The sequence below is a fragment of the Hydra vulgaris genome, chromosome 05, assembly GCF_038396675.1.
Source record: "Hydra vulgaris chromosome 05, alternate assembly HydraT2T_AEP".
NCBI lineage: Eukaryota > Metazoa > Cnidaria > Hydrozoa > Anthoathecata > Hydridae > Hydra > Hydra vulgaris.
In genome coordinates this window covers 42,229,466-42,252,284 of record NC_088924.1, presented here as the reverse complement: position 1 = coordinate 42,252,284, position 22,819 = coordinate 42,229,466, and the positions used below count along the sequence as shown (strand labels likewise).

Here is a 22,819-nt window from a genome sequence, read left to right as displayed (position 1 = left end):
TGAGTTTGCAGTTCCAGCTTGGTCTCCATTCATAAAAGGATACGATTGAAAAAATACAACATAGAGCAATTAAAACTATTTCATCAGTCTAAAATATGAAGATCGACTTATTGCCTTAGGCTTGACAAACCTCAAAGAAAGAAAAGAAGAGATTTGGTAACATTATACAAACATATGCACGTTATTGACAATATAAACAGAGGAAAATATTCTCCAGTTGTTAAAATTCGTTAAAGAGGGCATTACTGCAAATACCAAAATAGAATTCGCTATGCATCTTTCGAGGGAAAATATACACACAATTAAGTGTACACATCTATACATATATACTTGTGTGTATGTTTATATACATATATACTTTTATTTTACGCAACTTGAACAAATATATTTTAAAATATTATTAGTTCTGAACCGTATATTTATTTTATGAAATTAAAAAAAATGTTGTAAATGACAAGACGTACTTTTTATTACATTAAATTAATTCTTTTTTAAAAAAATGTAGTTATTAAGTGCTCCCAGTAGTCCTAAAGATCTTATCACAGACGCCCATGAAGAGCATTTAACTGAATATTTGATTATTTAATTAATAGTAATAATAGTTTTACATTTTAATTATCAAATAAATTTGAAAAGTATTTTGATAATTCCTTTTATAGAACTTTTTTAGAGGAAGTTGTTATATATTATTAAAACCTGTACTTGCAAAAAAGATATCTAAGATATTTTTAAGATAAATCTGTTAAGGGTTATTATTAAAAACTGCTTTTTTGCTACGTTATAACAATTTAGAAGCTTGCTTTATTTGTATATTCGTTATATGTAATAACAAAGTTGCATAAAAATATACAATTAGTTATACAACCAATTATTCATTAGCATAATAAATATAAAACTTTTAAGAATTAAAAGAATTATCTTAAATTATTTAAATAATAAAACATTAATTGCGTATAGTATAATGATATTTAATCTAATAATATACAAAAATATTTTTATATAATATAACATGTGTAATTATATATAATATAATATACACATAATATAATACTACGTATAATATAATAATAAATAACAATAATATGTATTATTTATATTACCTAGTTTTTTATTTACTCTCTTAAAATTTTATCTTATTCATAGCATGTTAGGATTATTTATACTAAATTAAATTTTCGATTATGTATTTGATAAATTTTTTTTTCTTTTCTTTATTCAATTATTGTGATTTTCAAAATACTTTCATAAAGGGCCACTCTAAGCTGGCTCTGGACTCTAAAGGAGGGAGGGAAGAGGGGAATATATATATATATATATATATATATATATATATATATATATATAAATTAGTTAAAAACACTTATCTAACTTTATATATATATATATATTTATATATATATATATATATATATATATATATATATATATATATATATATATATATATATATATATATATATATATATATTTATCTATTTAAGCTACGTTTTTTTTTATTTATTTAAGCTCATTTAAGCTACGTTATGCGAACCATACAAAATCTTTTAACATAAAAAAATACAAAAACGACACTGAGTTGTCTAAGGAAGTATGGGGATTAAAAGAAAACAATTTCACAACTTCAATCAAATGGAGTATTATTAAACGCTGTAAGTCATACAATCCTGCGTCAAAAATTTGTAAGCTTTAAAAAAAAATTTTTTTTAGGCCTAAAAACTAATAAATAAAGAGATGGGAGAATAATTTTTGAATTTTGAAATGTTATTCCTTACAACATAGTATAATAAACATTTCCTGAAAATTTGAAGTGATTTGCTTAACTACTTCACAAGATATCATGTTTTCAATAACACCATGTTTCACAAAAATCAAAAACAGAGAAAAACGCAAAAGAAGATTTAATGACAAAAAAAGTAAACTATAAAGTATGAAAAACTAATAAAATCCAGCAGAATAAGCTTAGCATGGTTCTCTAATTGAGCTTCCTTATCATTAAACCCTTTTTTTTGGTTACGCAACTTCTGTCGTTGGGATTTTGCAGTAAGTGAAGACTTGATTGTACATTTTTTAATTCTGCATTTATCACGGTTAATCAATCTGATTTGAGTAAAACGTCCAATACGTCAGCGCCTGTAACTTTTGGGGGCCCTGTGCAGAAACTAAAAAAAAATTTTTTTCTTTTAATTCGTAGTAATTTATGGTATTGGAGAAGTTTTTCTAATTTATTTAATAGGGGGCCCAGTGCGATTGCACTTGTTGCACTTGCGATAGTACGGCGCTGCAATACGTATTCCCAAATTTTTTAAAACATCAATAATTACATGGGTACCTTCATTAAAATTAATAATTGCAGAATTTACTGACATTTCAATAATATTTCTATTTACAAAAATATGTTTGGGGCATCGTTTCCAGATTATAGCATTTAATGCTTCATTATTGTTTTGTGTAAGACCGTGCAGGCACTTTTTAAGTAGTTCTTCATTGCTTAAGTCTTTGAATAAAGGGACAAGAATACTTTTTATTGCTAATGGCAAGCTTAGCTTGGGTTTATATGTTTTATGTCCATTTACATGGTCACGTTGCCATTTACACCAGCTAACAATAGTTCGTGGGCAAAATTGATGACGTATACTCATGTCTTTAATATCAGAGTTGTAAAAAAGTACTGCCCATACAGCCTTTTTCATTTGATATATATTACCTAAATTTTGTCTAATAGCCATTCCAAAAAAATTTTGTAAAAGGTTAAGTGCTTTTTTGGTTAACCTCCCTTTTCCTGCGACTGGTTTTCCATCACACAACTTTTTTCCACGTAGACGTTGATGCAGTGAGTGACCACGACTTCCTCTTTTTTTGGATGTGCCCAATACATTCTGCTTTTTTGATCTCTATATCTTTGTATGGACATGAAGCTAATACTGCAGAATACGATGAGGTATCACCATCACCCAATAACTAGTATATTGTAACTTATATTTTTCGACAGACCAATGGAAAATAGTAATTGCACCTGCACCTTCCATAGAACCAGATGATCTTTGATGATTTGCAAGACATTTATGGTATGCTTTCCAATCCTCTTTTCTGGAGTTCCTTTTTTGCTTTTCCAAAGAATACATCCTTTACAATGTTTTGACAACACAACAGCATCTATACATTTGCCTGTTAAAGTAGATATGGCTGTGACAACACCATTAAATGATGAGTGACCTCTTTTTTGCCACGTTCCGTCAACTGAAACCTGACATTGAATTGTATCATCATGTGAAGCATTATTATCAATCAAGTTTCTAGTTTCTAATGCTGCTTTGTTAGTAACCTGTTGAGCAACAGTTTCATAAGCATTGTATAATTTTTGTTAATTTTATCATATGCATTGTAGGTAATTGAAGGAATGTTCATTAGTTGGTGGTATAGTTTCATTGGTTCATAACCTTCACCTATTTCTCTATATGCTAATACAGAAAGAACATTTATTTCATAGCTATCTCTTCCTACAGAATTTTTAAAAAGATTTGAAATAGGTATGGAAGTTTGAAATGAATGACACCAATCACAGGAAGTACAGCAAAGTTCCAAAGTCAAACAAAGTCCCATTCTTTTATTAGGACGATTTTGTATAAAAATTAAAGAAAAGCAACTCGGACATTTCATAACTTCGAGAATTATTAAATGAAGTAACTCAAAGTTCATTATAAAGTTGAAATCATTATAAAGAAGTTCTGGATTTTTCCTTGCAATAATTTTTTTTGCACTGGCTATTGTTGTAAAAGAATTTGGCTCTTGTGGTATAACTATGCTCTGGCATTGAATTTTTTGTGCTTTGTCGTAACGTTTAATGCCTTGGTAATGTCTTTTTTTCCTTCTAGCATAGGATCTGACCATTTTAAGGCTAATAAGTTAACAGAACCTAAGTCTTTTATTCAGAACAAATATTTTTTTAATCAGTCAGAATATTAACTATTCAACAAATTAAGCAGCATTTAGCGATTTTATTTACAATTTATTTTGAGAAAGTAATAATGTAAAACCACTATAAAAAGTTATTTAAGCTTATGATTTATTAATTACAGAACAAACTAGAAATTATCCAGTTGTGTTTATGGATGTTTTGCGTTGCTAAGGCCGTTGCTATGGAACTTAAAAAAAAAAGTTACTTTTTCTCAATATCAAAAAAAAAATTTGCCAACTAACTTTATATATTATTAATCTGCAATAAATTGTCTATCAAATGAGCTAAATATCAAAAATTTCATTTTTTTAAAGATTTTGAGAAAATATTTGGTGTTGTACCACCTTAAATATTGAGCACTCTACAACGATCAAGAGTTTAGTGTTTTTAACACTAAATCATACAACAACAATATATATATATATATATATATATATATATATATATATATATATATATATATATATATATATCGAATTATTAAATGGTCATAACAACGCTAGAGATAATCATGTTATCAATCACAAAAAATTGCAATATGTTTTATTAGAGTAAGGCAATATGAATAAGTATTTAGGGCTGATTAATTTATCTATAACAAAAAAGAAAACAATTAGTAACGAAAGCTATAGAAAATGTAATAGTTTTAAATGATTTATTTAATTCGAAACATTTTAAATTGTTTTCAAAGTAAATCTAGTATATCGAAGTCCATGTTTAGTAAATGCCGTTTTGAATCAGCCTTTAAATTTTCCAAAGTGCAGTTTAAAACGAATTTTTTTTTTTTCATAAAAAATATGAAGAAAATTTTTTCAAACAAAAAGTTCCCGATATTAAATCTGGAATGACAAAATTGTTCTCTCAAAATTTGGAAGAATATTTATGAGAGAATTCATTAAAATAAGATTGAATTGTTACTGGAGATAGCCCACATTTTGCTTTAAACATAAAAAACATTACTTGATGAGTATTAACCTTATAAATATTTAAAACTTCAAGCTGGTGTAAGAGAGGTTTGATATGTGAATTCATGTTTGCCCGAAACAATATCATGCAAGCATGTTTTTGTTTGCTATAATTTTTATGAGTTTAGTGCGATTAGTGCTACCCCAGGCAACGTTACAGTAAGAATAATAGAGGAAGTGTATAAACAAAACCTATACCTTTTTTAAAGATTCATTATTAAGAAACGGTTTCGTTCGATATAACATTAAGCATGTAAACCGATGTGCTAAATTAAATACAGCTGCATATAGGCGTTTTTTACTTTCAAAATATTTATTAAAAATATATTTGTAAAAGTGGCCATTAGTACATATTGCATCATTTAATTATGCAAACATGAATATGCGACGCATTTTTTATGCTTTTTATTCTTGGTAAGATTTTTATTTTTTTGTTTGTTTGTTAAAGAACGTGTACTTTGCCGTATGTACATAACTTGTGAACTAGGTAATCCACGTTTTAGGATCTCTTTTAAAACTGGGTACCAGCAGATGTTTTTGAGAACCATATGCACAATATATGAAGTGACTTTTTTTTTTAACTTGGCCTTCTAAAAAGTTAATAAGTAAAAAAAAAAAAATGGCATCAAAATTCCTAAAGGAAACAGCAACACTAATTTGGGCATTTTTCTTTCTTTTAATTAACTTTGCAGCTTCAGAAAAAGGTTTGTATTTTTCAAACGTTTGAATTTTAAAAGTTTTTTAACAAATTATTCTTGTCTATTAAATAACTTTGAAGAATCAAGTATGCACAGTATGAACAGTAAATTTTAATAGCAGTATGAAATAAAAAAGGTCACTCAATAGGTAATTGTTTTTTAACATCAAATTTTGATGGCCTTAATACTGATGATTTCTTGAGGAACCGCGAATAGTTTGCCATAAAAGCAAGATTGTTGTTTTTTTGTTGATTTGAAAGAAGGTTGAGTTCACGGTTTTTTTTAATTGTTTATATCAGTTTGAAGGCTATAGATTATTTTAAATTTTATAACTTTTATTTATTTATAGCAATATTTTTATTTCATTTTTTGTTTAATTTTAATATTTATTTGAAAATTATTTTTTAGCATAATAACGTCGCTCAAGAAAAAAAAAAGTCGCAAACTATTTTTATAAATGCGTTGGATTATAAAATAAATGTTCTAATTTAAATCACTAACTTATTCACACACAAAAAAAATTTAATAGTACATGTAGCTGTGAGATTTGTATTCATTTTCACCTACCCTCTGTTTTCTTACATGTAATGTTAGTGCAATTGGAACTGTATTAGAAAGTAATATTATGATCATGTGCTTTAAAAAATCTCTGTAATGTGATTGTTTTAAACACGGCTTTTTTACTAAATTTATAATATTTCAGTATAATTGTTTTAATTTGTTATGTATCTTTTTTTTGTGTTTTTATCAATTATTATTAGTTTGTTATTTGTTTAGAATGCAAAGATGTATCGTCTATGCTTTGCAATCAAAACATAGATTGCAATGCTTCTGTTTTTAAAATACGATGCTGTCACACATGCTCAGGTTTTTTTTACATTAAAATACTTTCATAAAATAAATAACTTTTTAATTTCTAACTAGCGTAACCATTTTATATTTTAGGACCTAACCCACCAACAATCGTTCCTCAAACAAAAGTTCCATTAACAGGTAACTTTTCAATTTTTTTAAATTTATGTTTTGCATGATTTAAGCTACAGTACCTAATGATGCGTATGTATATGTGTTAGCAGAGTTTTTTTTTATATATATGTTAGCAGAGCTTTATATATATATATATATATATATATATATATATATATATATATATATATATATATATATATATATATATATATAAAGCTATTATTAAAAAAATGTTAGAAAAATTATTCAGAAGTTTATATTTAGAAAGAAAAAACGATCATTTCTTAATTACATAAACTACCATACTTACTTTTATAAATAATATGAACTACAATAATCACTGTAAATTATTTGGCTTGAATGGATGAATAGGTAAAAAGTAAATTTTTCGATAATAATAAGTTTAAAATAAATAACAACAACAGTTTTGACAGAAATCTTTTAGGAACAAAACCACAAAAGAAGAAAAATTAAAGTACAACTATTTATAGAGACCACGTTTCTTGAATTTAGTAGTAAAATAAGGCGAGTTACGCAGTTACGTTAGTTAGATACATGTCGTTAGTTACACAGTTACGTTAGTTACAAGTCGTTAGTTACAAGTCATTAGTAAGTAGTAAATACATAGTAAACATCAATACCAAAAATCATAATTTTATCTAAAATATGTAACTATAACATTAAGAACAATGCGGTCTCCAACAGATATCAACAAGCAGGATAATTGGTGGAGATGATGCAGTACCTGGATCTTGGCCATGGCAAGTCGTTGTGTATTTTAGAGGTAATCGTGGATGTGGTGGTACAATTGTGTCGCCAAATTATGTTATTACAGCTGCGCATTGTTTACCTAGAGAAGCTGTTGCTGAAAATTTTATCGTTAGGTAAGGTGTGATTTAAGTATTCTCTTTGTTTCCAAAGATTTTTCCGACTTTGTATTTATTTTTAAAGTCTGTTAGTCAGTTTGAAACCAAACCATTGTTTACATTAGAGTAGGAGAATACGATGTCCGAAAAGTTGAAGGTTTTGAGGTTGATCACAGAGTTGAAAAAATTATCCCACATCCTGCTTACTGGAGATTAACTTTGGACCACGATGTTGGGCTACTAAAACTTAGCAAACCTATTCAGTTCAATAATTGGGTTCAACCAATATGCTTACCTATTATAGATGTTCCAAACGGAACTGAATGTTTTGTGACAGGTATAAAAAATAGTAAATAGTTTTTTCTTAGTTCTAATTTTAACATAAAATTAAAAATTAAAATATATAATCCTTTAAAAATGTATTTCTTATAGGCTGGGGTAAAATTGCAGTAACTGGAACACCTCATACAGTACTTCAACAAGCTAAACTACCTGTTATCTCTAACAATGAGTGTCGTAACCTGAATAAAGCCATAATACCTATTCCGGTATAGTTAATTACAGCCTTCTTATATAGTCAATATATCAGCTTCTTATATAATATTTTATTAAATTTTAAAAACTGTAAAATCTTAAAATAGTATAAAATGTCCTAAAAGTAAAAAAATTACAAATAAAAACACTGATGATAAGAATTAATTAACAAATATTTAAATTTTTCAGATTTCTGAGACCATGTTGTGCGCAGGACACGGAGGCAAAACAAACATGGCATCATGTCACGGAGATTCTGGAAGCGGATTTGTTTGCAGAACTGGCACAAATGGAAGATGGCAACTTCACGGTGTGGTCAGTTGGGGATCACCTAAGTGTGATGCGTCGGCGGCCTATTCAGTTTTTGCTCGTATATCTAAGCTACGAAGTTGGTTAGAATACGAGATGAAAAACAATTAAATCATTTTTCACGTCAAATAAAAGTTTGATTTTTTGAAGAATAAAGTTGAGTTTTTAAGTTTTGAGTTTTAACCCATTTTTTGTTTGTTACCTAGTAACGTATTTTTACTTGTTTATTAAAACAGTTTTGTAGTGAATGCTTTTGAGAAAAAAATTAAAATTCAAGGTAACACTAATATTAGAATCATTTAAAAACTGCATAAAACATTCAAATGAACAAATACTGGATACCTGTAAAGAATCATATATGTCAACAAGGCCAAAAATAGAAAAATGGCATATATTTCCGGTATTACTAGTTCCTGATGAGCCAGCTCTTGGTTCATCAACTCTCAAACCAAATTCTTCAAACATCCTACCATTAATACTTGATTTCTCAATAAATATTGATCTTGTAAACATTTTTTACTTTCCAAGTTTTTATTTTAATTCTATATAAATATGTAAAATAATTTCAAAAAACCTAATCCAAACATGGAGTGATAAAATGCCATAGCACAATGCCTGCCCATGTGTAACAAATCCTTCCTTAAAGATTTTTTAGATCGCTCATTATGTTAGGTGTGGCGTGACAAATCAGTCAACATTGTGTCGAAGAAGTGTACGTGATGTTAACTAAGGTTTTCCCATCATTCATTGAAAGGACAAAACTAAAGTTGATAAAAACATATGACATAACTTATACTCTGGAAGATAAACTTTAACAGGATATAAATTAAGAATTTCTTTTTCGGTTTCCACCTTAACCTTTAATGCAACTTCTTTATTTTCCTTTATATACTCCAGCATAATTGGTCAACAGATTCTAATACTCTGAGACATTATGTTATTCCATAAAATATTGTTTGAATCTGATTGTGCATACAGCCAAAGAGGTGATGTTGCTGTGACTAATAGATCCGAATCTTGAAGGTTATTTTGACTGGAATTATTAACGTCAATTCTATATTCTATAAAAACGGCTTATCAACAATAATAATTTAAATTCTTTCAGAGAACAATTATCACTTGTAGATTGGGGTTATATTAACTTTAATGATTATATCAACATAATCTACGATAATTTTTTCAAAACTTTTCACCAAGTGTATGATTCCAATTTTCTTTTAATTGAAATAGTTTTAAGCGATAAAGAAAAGTCATCTCCTTGGATTACTAAAGGTCTCAGAAAATCGTCAAAAATTAAACAGAAGCTTTACATAAAATACCTAAAATCAAAATCTGAAAAACATAAACAAAATTATAAAACTTATACAAACTTATTTGAAGAGCTTCGCAAAAATGCAAAAAAAAACTACTATTCAAACTTGCTTAATAAATATAAGCACAACTCAAAACGCGTCTGGCAAATCATGAAGGAGGTTTCTGGAAAACTTAAACCAAATAAAAATTTACTCCCAAATTTTATACAAGTCGATAACAAATTATAAATGACTCAAATGATATTGCATTTGAATTTAATAATCTTTTCACCACTATCGGTACAAAATTAAGCGATAGTATTTCATTCATGATGAGTTCGAAACATCAATAAGCTCTAATCTAAATTTTACTGAGTTAACTTTTAATGAATTTGAAGTTGCTTTTAAGTAATTAAAACGTAATAAAGCTACTGGGTATGATGATATTAACACAAGTATTGTGATTATTTCCTACAATGTTATAAAAGATATTCTTTATAAAATCTTCAGAGCATCCATTGCACAAGGGTCTTTTCCAGATAAACTAAAAATAGCAAAAGTAACTCCAACCTTTAAGACAGGAGATCGTACAAATATAACAAATTATCGCCCTATTTCAGTTCTTTCAGTTTTTTCAAAAATTTTAGAAAGAATAATGTACAACCGAATCTACTCATATCTTGTTGAAAATAAAATTTTATACGAAAGCCAATTTGGATTCAAAAAAAATAATTCAACCGAGCATGCCAATCTTCAACTAACGCGCAATATAACTGACTTTTTTAAAAACTCTTGCTTCACACAAGGAGTGTTTATTGATTTGTTTAAGGCATTTGATACTGTCAATCATCAAATACTGTTAAAAAAATTAATATCATATGGTATTAAAGATAAAAAAATAGTATGGTTTGAAAGTTATCTTACTAACCACAAACAGTTTGTTTACAATAAAGATTCTATATCTCATCTATTAATGAATTTAACATGTGGTGTTCCACAAGAATCCATACTTGGCCCACTTATTTTTTTAATATACATAAATGATCTTCATAAATGATCAAACTTAACAACGATAAATTTTGCAGCTGACACTAACTTGTTTTTGTCTCATAAAGATATTAATATGCTTTTTACTAATATGACAAATGAATTAAAAAAAGTATCTGTTTGGTTTAAACAAAATAAATTGTATAGAAATAATAGAAAAAACTAAATGGACACTTTTTTATCCACCTTTAAAAAAACAGAAACTGCCTCATATCATGCCAGACCTTTTAATTGATAATATAATAATAAAAAGAGAAAAAGTTACTAAGTTTCTTGGAGTATATATTGATGAGAATCTATCTTGGAGAAATCATATTGATAATACCTCCAATAAAATCGCTAAATGCATCAGAATTCTCTATAAAGCAAGAAGTATATTATGTAAACACCAGTTAACACAATTATACTATTCATTTATACATTGTCATATAAACTACGCGAATATTTTATGGGGAAGCACTCATAGAACAAATCTAAATTCTCTTTACCTTCATCAGAAACAAGCAGCTCGCGCAATAAATTTTAAAAATCGGTTTTTTCATACGAAACAACTTTTTAAAGAAATGAATATTTTAAACGTATATCAACAAAATGTCTTTAACATTTTATGTTTCATGTTTAAATGTAGAGAAAATTTGTTGCCAAACGTATTACAAAATCTTTATTGTATGAAACCTAAAAACAAATATAATCTTCGAATTAATAACAGACTTACTGCCCCTTTTTTCCATAAAAGCAAGGACCAGTTTTTTGTTTCTTATCGAGGTCCTTATCTCTGGAACAAACTAGTCTTACCAAATTTTGATTTTTCTACCCAACTTTTGCTTCATTCAAACAAAAACTTAAAAAAATTATATTTTTAATTGAAAATATTTTGATTTATTTGTAATTGTTTTTATGTTTTGTTTGTTTGTTTGTTCGTTGTTGTTCTATTTTGTATATTTTATTTATTTTTTAATCTTGGCTTTTTAAAATTTTATCTTGGTTTTTATGTTAAAGTTGTTCATGTTTTTGCATAAAGTTGTATTATTATTATTATTTTACTTTAAGACATTGTATTTTTATCAAAAATTAACCATATATTGTAAAGGGCTTCATGACAAGATCCATATGATCTTCTAGAAGTCCTGTCGTTACTAATGTAAAAATTGTAAAATATAATTGGTTATTGTAATATTTTTAAACGGCAAAATATTAAAGAAAAAAAAAAAAAAAAATATTGAGTGACTTGATGTTCCGTCCACCACTAATTATTATTTATTTATCAAAATTTCATCCATATATTTTAAAATTTCTTTTTCATGTAGTTTCATTAGTCTCTTGAATGTGTGATTAATAAGATCCTGTAGTTTAGCTTTGGCCTTTGTTTTAGTAACGTCAATTGATGTTTTTAAAGATAAGAACTCGCTTTTATTTTGGAAATCACTTGATAAGATGGAAATCTGCATGATGCTTCTTTACATGAGCATTTTAATAAAGCTTCTTCAGGCGTCATTTCACTTACAACTTAGTTAGCTGAGTGTTAAGCATAATGGGCGCCGGCAGGATTTTTTGATGTTTCAGATAGGACACTTTCGCACATTGTGCTAACTCCAAACATATCTGTGTCAAATGAGGAAGCGTTGCAAAAATTTGGGATGGCGGAGGCCTGGGAACAAAAAACCACTAAAACGTTAGCCTCCACCCCTGCCCAAACGTGAGGGCACTAATATAGTCAAATTTTATCTTAAATTTATTAACAGATTATAAATTTCGTAGAAAAATATTGTAAATGACAAAAGTTATGATGCAAACCATGCAAATTTTTAGACCCCTCCCCCAATGAGGGGTGTAAATTTTGCATAGTCTTAACTTTTGTAATTTTTGAACAAAACCCACAAACAGACAATGTTTGAAGTCACTTTTTGATTTTTGGCCATGTAATTTTCCACTGTACGTTGATTTCATGCAAAATACTAGAAAGAATCATTGGTGATTATATAGTAAAATATAGCACTTTATATCACACAAGCTATTAGCAAAAGAACAGCATAGTTTTCTGAAAGGAAAGAGCTGCGCCACTAATTTACTAGAAACCCTTGACATTTTAACAGATGTATTATTAACATATATTTTAACAGGTATATTAAATGGTATTTCAATTAATGTTTTGTGTATCGACTTCCAGAATGCATTTGACGGTGTTGCAGATAAAATTATATGCCACGGTTTATGCTTATGGTATCGTTGGTATGCCTCTTAAATAGACTGAATTATTCTTATCTAATAGAAGATAAAGAGTGGTGATGGGAGAAAAAACAGATTGGGTTAATGTATAAAGTAAACTACCGCAGGTTCCTTGTGCTTGCAATATTAAATAACATTTTTAAGTACAAAGATATCTCACGAAGTTGCTTTATTGCATGTACGTTAGACCGCGGAGTTTGCAATTCAAGCTTAGTATCCCTATTACAAAAAAAGATGTCATGTTCATGAAAAGAAAAGGAATTGAAAAAATTCAAAGAAAAACTACAAAAATGATCCCAAAACTACGACATTTAGGATATGAAAGATTAAAAATATTAGGCTTAAAAACTTTAGAAGTTCGGAGACGAAGAAGTGACATTATTTAACAATATAAACTATACAATGGCCTCGAATCTATTGATATGAAGAAGGTTCAAACAAAAATGCATTCAATTAATAGCTTAGGTCCAGCATCCAGTATTAGAAGCTATAAACATTGCGTCACATCCGTATCCGTTAAAAATTGTTTAAGTAGTCAGCAATTCTTTACAAATTTTCGGTTGTTTTCCGATGGAACAATTTACCGGAATGGGTAGTGGATTCTAGATCCGTTAAAAGCGTTAAAATATAACTCTGAAAGGATTGATTTACATATGATACTAAACAAGAAACATAATTTGTTAAGAATTCGTTGATAATTTTTGTATTAGCTGTTATAGAAATAATAATAAAGGAAAGACAAGATTGGAAAAGCGAAAAAACGAAAGAAATGTAAAGAAAAAAAAGGGCTGAAAAACAAAAAGAAAGTTGTAAATAATCATAATTTTTCTAATTTAAATTTTGGTTGTTGATAATTTTCTAGTTTTATCATTAGTTATCATTATTCTTTTTATCATTATCATTATTATTGTTAATATTTTTGTTGTTATTATTAATATATATTATTGTATCATGGGTATTTTTTGATATTTCCACAAGTAAGCGGCATAAGGATCCACTCTAATTCAATTTAAATGTTTTGTCAAGAGACTATTATCTATTTTATGCAAAGAATTTGAATTAATTGATTATTTAAAAATAACAAAATAATTAATAAAAAGAAAAAACAAATTTAATAATAAACTAATAGAAAAACGGCAAATAAAGCAAATAAAAACAATAAAGCAAATAAAAACAATAAAGTAAATAAAAACATTTATTACAAATGTTAACATAATGAATAAAACTTCATATATCTGAACTACTTCGAAAAATGAATCAAGCTTAAATTAATACTGTTATTACTGGTGACGTGTTTCAGACTAACAAAACATCATATCGTGACGTGTTTTAGACAAACAAAAACATCATCTCGTGACGTAACAAAAACATCATCAACTTTAAATTATATAAAAAATATAATCTGTGAGAATGTATGCTGACATTTTATTTTAATCTAATCAGCTATATAATTAAATCCTTTCATTAATGTATTAAAGAATACAAAAATCAACCAAGTCATAGTTATATATAACTATCTTCAAGGTAAGTTTTATTTACTTGAAATTTGTTTGATAAAGAAGCCATTTCAGTTGAATCTCTTCTTTTGTTCCTAAAAGACTGATCTTTGTATACATAATTGTTTGGCTGTTGAGATCGTTTTCGCGTAAATGAGTCTTTTCTCAATGTTAAACGTGAATTGCGCTCATTAATACGAGGTGAAATTTGTTCACCTAATGTTAAAAAAATCTTTCTTGGACTAATTGATGCGCCCCTTCGTCGTTCTAATTTATAATCATCAGCAGAAGAATCACTATAACTGCGGCGACGATCAAAGAACTCATAAGAGCTACTTGAGCTATTTGGTAGGTTTTGAACAAATTTTCTCGAGTTAAGTTCGTCAGATAAAGAAGTCGTACTATAACTACGGTTTCGATTACCATGGCTTAATTTTTTTTTAACAGATAATTTGCGATATGTTTTATCGGGGGAATCGTCGTAATCTCTTTCGCCTAACAATTTTACTCTTGCATTACCACGCAACAAGCGCCGTATATCACCAGGTTGTAGTTTTATTTTATTGGTATCATTTGATCCTAAGTATTTCTTTAGCTCGGAACGTCGGACTTTAACGGTTATTGGGTGCTTAAATGAAGAGCGTCTTCTTAAACGCCCACTATTATAACGACCTAGCTGATGTACTTCTGGATCATGATAATCAGGTCTTCTAGTTTCTTTGTAGTGAACAATCTCATGTTTTGAAGGTACTGACAACATATATCCTGGTGGTTCATCATTATAGTCATGGTAATCACGATTCCTGTCTAAATAAAACGAATTTTTTCTTGCACTATCAAAATAACTTTGATCACGATTTGAATAATCTTCATTAAAGTTTTCATTTTTTAAATGACGTTGATAACTACTTACGTTGTTATTGCGATCACCAATATTATGATACATATTTATATATTTGTACTTGCTTCTGTCATCTTGATCATCATCTAGATATATACTTTTTTGTTTGTACTTATTGTTCCTATCATTTTGACCATCAATATCATCGATATATATTTTTTTATGTTTGTATATATTTTTTCTATCATCATGCCAAGACCTAGTTTGCACAAAACTCGATGGTGAAGATGGTGATAATGGTGGCAGTGGTGGTTTAATGAGATTTAAAGTATTATTAGAGGGCATTGAATGCTCACTAGTTTGAGTAAATTTATCTACAATAGGATTTAGCTTTGGTTTTTGGTTTGCCCAGTCAGTTTTATCTGGTGACTCAACTTTAATATGATATTCAGATGTATCGCTACTTTTTCTACTAATGGATGGAGATACACTTGAAAATCCTGGTATTTTTGTTACTGAATTAAAACTCGACTTTCTGCTCTGCAAATTACCACCACAACAAGCACCCCAACATGTGTTTCCTTCTGCAGATAGAGAAGCAAACTTGCCACCCTTTTTGCAACAAGGATCACAACAAGAACAAAATCTTGAGCAACAACTAGGGCAACATCGTGGAATAAAAAGCCACAGTAGCCAGAGCAGCAGTAGTAAAAACACAACAACTATTATAACTATCAACCAAAACCAGGGTCGAGGTGGATCAGGCTGTGAGCAAGGAAAACTAAATAGAAGGTTAACAACATTAACTTTGTAACCAGATTTTTCTAAAGACCGGATAAAAACCTCATTTCCTTTTCCATCTTTATAAAATTTCTCTACATATGTGACAAACTGCGAGCTCTCGCAATTGGTATAAGTTTTTGAAAAAAATTCAATCGTAGTCCCATTTACTGTATTATTGCTTTCTTGAAGATTATACAATACAATATCATCTTTAGAAACACCTCCAGTATCAGCAAGCAATTGTATTAACCCACCAAGATATATGCAATTTCTCACAAAATTGTAATATGAATTTTCTAATAAAATATAAATTCGATAACTAATTATTGAGAAATTCTCAATAAATTTTACTCTAAACTGATCATATGCTATTTTTCCACAAGAATCTTTAGCTGCAACTGAATAAAATTGAGTTGATTCTTTTTTGTAACCAAGTTGTATATAGTCTTCATATACCAATAACCCACAAATGGAATTGCCATAAAGTTGCAACCAATCAAAATTTCCATTTTTAACAAGATACAATGATAAATTGCCACTATCTTCAGTGCCAATAAATTGACGAATCGGCAAATTGACATTGTATAAGTTTCCAGGAATTATTAAAATTTCTGAAATCTTATTATTTACCTTGGGACCCGGGGTTGCTTTACATTGACCATATAATGTATAAGCTTTGTTATTTACCAGCACGCAAGGTCTGAGAGCTTCAGAAAAATCTTTTTCAATCAACTCTTGAGTACGTGCAATTTCAGAACAGTCGCACGAATTCGTAATTTTTTTACAAAAACTCCAAGTGTAATCAAAAAGTTTGTTTTGGTTAATCTGAAAGTACATGCTATTAATGGAAGAGTTAAAATAACTGCTTATTTTTTCAATTAAACACATTTCTTGCTGTAAATAACTTTTAAATAAATCAAATATATAACCATTAATAGTCAACTGATAATCAAGATTAGGTGTACCATATATGGTAATATCAATTTCTATAATTGCTTGGTTGTTATCATTATCTGCAACTTTCAAAAAGTATCTATTAGTATATGTATAACCAATGTATTTTGGATAACCATATATTACTTTTGACTGGTTGTCATATTGTATCCATGATGTAACAGGCAGTTGTTCTGTTTCTAAGTTTGCACTATAAAAGGTTGTAAACAAACTTTGCAGTCCATTTTTATTATTGTCAAAACATAAACTATTTTCAAATTTAAATTTAAACAATTGGCAAATTGGAGCCTGAATATTAATCATGGTAGTGTTACATTTTGGTGATTTCAGATTACATGTGCTAGAGCTTACATTTATGACTTTAATGACTTTCTTTAAATTTTCACTCAAAACTCTTGGTTCCAAAAATAAAGCATTTTTCAAACTAGTGACAGTTTGTTCAGTGCACATTTTGCAATCAGCAAATTTGAGCGTTAGTATATTTGCATCAATTTTATAGTATAAAAGTTGGATTTGCTGAAGAGCACCGGTTGAGTTGGAAAGATACTGAACTAATGGTTCATATACCAACTTAATTATACTAATATCAGTATCATATAACATAGAAACATTATGTGAAGTATCCAATGACTGCAAAATATTTACATCCATTGACCATTCATAACCAAAGTTTTGCTGGTAGATACTGATAATATTAGCAGTAACATCTATTTGCGCTGAGCTATTGCAACTGTTATAAACTTTCAATTTAAATCTGTATATACCTGGAATTACATTCGGAGTTGGGTAAAAGCAAATATATTGATTTGCTAACTGAGCCCAATAAGAATTAGGTACAATAGTGTTATTGCCGAAATAAAAAGTATATAATAAAAACTCATTGCATGCTTCAAAAAACAAAGTACTAAGATCTATACACTGGGGCTGACATGCATATAAAACAACTGTTGGAATTACTTTTTTAAAAACTGGCGGTACTTCTATCATTAATAAAGATAAGTCATTATTAATTATGTTTATAGAAAAGTAATTAGCTATATACGCGCTAAAGTTCTTATTGGGTTCCCTGTCAACTGTCATGATTTTTGCTTCATTCTGCAATATTATTTTTTGATCTTTTTCACAAAGTCTCTTTGGTACTGTGCAGTCTGCATACTTTAAATAATACAAATAACTGTCAGAACTTATTGATATAACTCGAAAATCAAACATGTTTCTTTTAGAATAACTTACTATCAATTCAAGAAATTTAATCTCAATATCTAACAGTGGGGTCTGAGGAGACATAAAACTCTGAAAAGCAGCAGTAACAGAATAGAAGCTGTCTCTATCATTTTTAACTTCTACTGTAACATTGATTAAAGTTACAAAATCAGTAAGAAATTGCAGTAAATAGTTCTTTACTTGCTTTAACTGAACAATGTACTCTGTTGGTAAAGCATAAATCTCACCTGATGTAGCATTTAGACGTATCCAAGAATCAAGTGGAAGGTCGCTGCCGTCTACTTGAGTTAGTTTAATGATAGTACCAGGTTTGGTGAAACTTGAATTGAGTTTATATTTAAAAAGACCACAAACTGGAATATACAAATGTATAGCAGAACCAATGATTGGTTTGTTTATACAATTATTCATAAGAACATTAATAACATAACCAGGTGGTAGAGTCAAAGAAGAAACAAGTTTATGAACATTAAAATAATCAGAAGATGTACAATCATTTGTCATTGAACAGTTAATCCAATAAACTTTATAACGATTAAATGCTAGTTTCTCATATCGTAAAAAATGGATATTAGATCCATTTTTAGGACCAACTTGATTACGAACTGAAGTTAGAACTAAACTTATATAAAAATTGTCTACTTGGTCCATTACAGTTGGGGTTTGAACAGTTGCAATATACTGAAGATAATTTGAATCAAGACTTCCTATAAAAAGAACAACCCATAACAAAATTAAAAATACATTATATTTTCACAATAATATAATAAAATATAATAATTACTAATGTAACAAATGTAGCACCATTACACATAAAAGGAGATAAAAATAATCCAGCAAGTTATAGACCACTTTCATTAAGGCCAATAACATGCAAAATTCTCAAATCAATCTTAAGTGACAATTTATTAAATTGTAACCAACATAGTTTTTAAAAGAACAAAAGCTGCACCACAGATCTACTTGAAACAAAAGATATTTTATTTGATGCTATTGAGAATGGCTGATGTGTTAATAGGTTGTATACAGATTTCTCAAAGGCATTTGATAATATACCTCATATGCAATTGGTGATGAAGTTAAAATCATATTGTATTGTCGGAATAAAACTAAACTGGATAGCAGACTATTTACATAAAGCAACAAGTAATTTTAGGGGAATGTTTATCAAAATGGTTAACAGTTGAGAGTGGAGTTCCACAAGGTTCTTTCCTTGGGCCTCTTCTATTCTATCTCGAAAAAGAAAAAACGCACAATTCAACTAAAGTAATAAAAAACTTTAGCATCATCCTGTTACTATCAATCCTTTTACTATCAATCCTGTTGCTATCAATCCTATTGCTACCAATCCTTTTACTATCAATCCTGTTGCTATCAATCCTGTTACTACCAATCCTTTTACTATCAATCTTGTTGCTATCAATCCTTTTACTATCAATCCTGTTGCTATCAATCCTGTTGCTATCAATCCTGTTACTATCAATCCTGAATTACAGAACCTAAATCTGAATATTAAATAAATTTAATTGAAATCAAAATTAGTCTAATATAAACAAGCATTTCTCAAACTGTTGCTAATTGAAAAAATAGACATTAATTAATAAATAAATTAACATAGTAAATTAACAAATGAAAATGATGACTTTTGAAACATGCCACTTTGAATTTTGAATAAAAAATTTTGAGTCTAAAGGGAGTTTCATTTTTGTCTTAGAGCACTATAACATAAAATATTTAAATAACTTCATTTTAATAAATAATAAAATCCTAATAAAATTATTTATTTTTATATATTTATAATACCATAAAAAAGGTTGTTTTTTATATTTAAAACAGTTCAATTTATTCATGCATTTTTCTAAAAACCCTCTTTAAAATCGTTTAAATTTTAGCACAATAAACTCACATAAATTTCAGTGTTTCATAGAAAGGTTTAAACATAGAAATTTTAACTCCAATCAAAAATTCAATGGCAAAGACAGATTTAATTTAAAAGTAAATTTAATAAAAAGTCATTAAAATAATCGAAAATTTTTTTTTAATAAAAATAAATAAAAAAAATACTTAAAATAGTAAATGCTTATAAAACAGCAAATAATGAAATTGAATAATAAAAATAATGAAAAAAAAAAGTAATAAAAAGTATAAAACATAAAAGCAGATCTTACCAACAACGCTTTCAAATGTTAGTGGCCTGTCATAACTCATTGTATTACCAGTTTTTTTATCCAAAAGTATATATTGATAAGTGTAATTCTTGACACTTTTCCAGAAGCTTTCTTTAGGATATGCTTCTAAAACATATTTATTTAGCCACATAAATTCAGTTGAAGGTAAAGGCACTCGATTGGGACCAGTCAAAATAACATTGTAATTGTAAATTGTAGTTGTTTCGTTTAACACAAGATCAAACGACCAAAGGTAACACATTTTTAAAGGGATTATAAACATAGAGAAAGGGGCAACTTTGGAACAATAGTCATAAATTACTTCTGAACCTATACTTTCTAATTCTAACAAAGGGTCAAACACACCATTAAGTTCTGCTATAATAATCTCATCACCGCGTCCAAAGTCTTGTTCACTATCAACAAAGTTTTGCAGTAGTCTATTAAAGTCTTGATTTCCACATACTTCACAGTGTGAAAACCTTATTACATTTGACTCCAAACCATATAAAAAAAGTTGAGGCTTTTTAATGTTATGCCATTTAGCAGCCCAGTACTCTAGTTTTTCAAGAACTTGAAAATATACTAAAATATTGGCAGAAATAGTAATTGTGTATCTCAAACTTGCAGCGAATGCAGGAAACGGAAGTGGATCTTTTGGCATAAAAACTAATAATTTCAAGCTTGCTTTAAGTCCTTGAGAATCAACTGCTTCCAATAAAAACTCATATTTGGTTTGTGACAAAATTGTCTCATTAAACAGCAAACCTAAAAGAAAATGAAAAAAAACAAAAATAAGGAAAAAAAGTATATATGTAGTATATATATATATATATACATGATGTCAAAATAAAATTCTTAGTTTTCATAAAAACAAATTAAAAAAGTTAATGCTCGTAAAATGCTCCAATCCAGTAGTAAAACTCAAAAACTACACATTGCAAAGTGTCAAAAGAAAAATGCTGCATTGCCTGTTGTGTGGATTTACAATAAGCACATCTGATTATTACGATGTTGAACTCAAATATGCCACTGTGCAAAATTAAATCATTGGTTAGAATTTTTCAGCAACTGGGAATGGTCCTAACACCAGTTGCTCATCCTGTAAAATCTGATGAATTTCAATTAACATCAGGTAAGTCAATGTGGGTCCCATGCATAATAAAAGTGAAATATTTTCCAAAATGGCATGTAAAAAAAAAGTAAAACATATTGCAAGAGACTTGCTGAAAAAGTAGTAGCACTAAATTATTGTAAAATTAACATAATGCCCTTTACTATTTGTTTTTGAGTGTAGAAAATGATTGGTGAATACAAAGAAGTCAAAAAATAAAATAAAATAATTGTGGAAAAATAGTGCATTAGTAGTTTTTGCTCACTTGGACAATTGGAGTAGTAGAGACAAGAGCAAGACTTGTCTCGGCTAAGTTCAGAGGATTACTAAGTTCAGAGGATTATTAAGGACTATTTCACAATGAAGGCACTATTTTTTCAAGTAGTATTTGACTATTAAAGCAAAAGAGATAATCATAAGTTGCATTTTTTAGACAAAAAAAAAAACGCCCTCTACCAGGACCTGGCTAGTTATCAAGTATTTGAGCTTTTGCATCAAGTTTAAAGTAGACGGAACGCTGACTTTAATCACAATAGGAAAAAAAGACCTTTTTGCTCTGACGTCTGGTGGAAATGTTGAAATTTTAATTCAATGAATTGGTGAAATTTGCTGTAGTGAAGCTTTTAATTTATGGTTAGGATTAGTGTCAACGTTGATTAAATAAGTATTTGGTTAAATAAGTTGATTGATAAATAAGTTTTATTTTGTTTTATAGTTGATAGTTAAAGATTAAATAAGTTGATTAATAACTTACAAAAGAATTTTAAAAATTTTATATATTTTTATTCTATATATATTATAGCGGGCTTGCCTCAGAAGCATGAGATTGGTGGTTCAAAGCCATCTCTGACTTTGAAGCCATTTATAAGCACCCTATTTCTAACTGATCTCTTGAGAGATTAGTTAGAAATGAGGTGCTCTGTGATAATATCGTATAGACTTCTTGGGGCTTCTTAAAAAATTAAAAAAATAGTATAAATTTTGTTTTAAATTGTTATATTTGCGATTGTCAAGTTAGGAAAAAAAACAAAATATTGAAACATTTGTTTGTAAACTCATTATAAATTACAAAACATTTTAGGCGTTTTGAAAAATGGGTCAAAAGAAATCTTCTGGTGCTCAAAACCATGCTACAGCTAATAAAAAACAACAAAAGAAGCAATGAAAAAACAGATTTTAGAGGATATGGGATTTAAATCCATAACACAGACCAAAGAAAATGCCTCTTCTCCGAATACTCAATTAACCCCACCAATAAGTTAACTGTTTTTTGTATCAAATTTTGTAATAATGCTAACTCCTATTTTGTGCTTTGCGTCAAAAAGATGTAATCTTCTCCGAATACTCAATTAACCCCACCAATAAAAGATGTAATCAT

At 28.3% G+C, this 22,819-nt stretch overlaps 2 protein-coding genes across 3 annotated transcripts in view; one reads left to right on the top strand and one right to left on the bottom strand.

Moving 5' to 3' along the window:
* Nucleotides 1-5,353: 5,353 nt before the first annotated feature.
* On the top strand, nucleotides 5,354-8,465 carry LOC100209420 (chymotrypsinogen B). Its single transcript, XM_065798248.1, has 7 exons — nucleotides 5,354-5,624; nucleotides 6,396-6,485; nucleotides 6,564-6,611; nucleotides 7,273-7,471; nucleotides 7,579-7,790; nucleotides 7,886-8,001; nucleotides 8,177-8,465. The coding sequence occupies exons 1-7, from the start codon at nucleotides 5,540-5,542 to the stop codon at nucleotides 8,405-8,407; spliced, it is 981 nt and encodes a 326-aa protein (XP_065654320.1). The 5' UTR covers nucleotides 5,354-5,539; the 3' UTR covers nucleotides 8,408-8,465.
* A 5,578-nt stretch (nucleotides 8,466-14,043) lies between these two features.
* Nucleotides 14,044-22,819, bottom strand: part of LOC105844463 (uncharacterized) — a 70,709-nt gene continuing 61,933 nt past the window's right edge. For both annotated transcript variants that reach the window (XM_065798247.1, XM_065798246.1), the window contains exons 9-10: nucleotides 20,328-21,095; nucleotides 14,044-18,866 (exon numbers count right to left, since the gene is read on the bottom strand). In XM_065798247.1, the coding sequence (XP_065654319.1) occupies nucleotides 14,365-18,866; nucleotides 20,328-21,095 (5,270 nt within the window). In that variant the 3' untranslated portion in view covers nucleotides 14,044-14,364. The remainder of the gene's footprint in view (nucleotides 18,867-20,327; nucleotides 21,096-22,819) is intronic.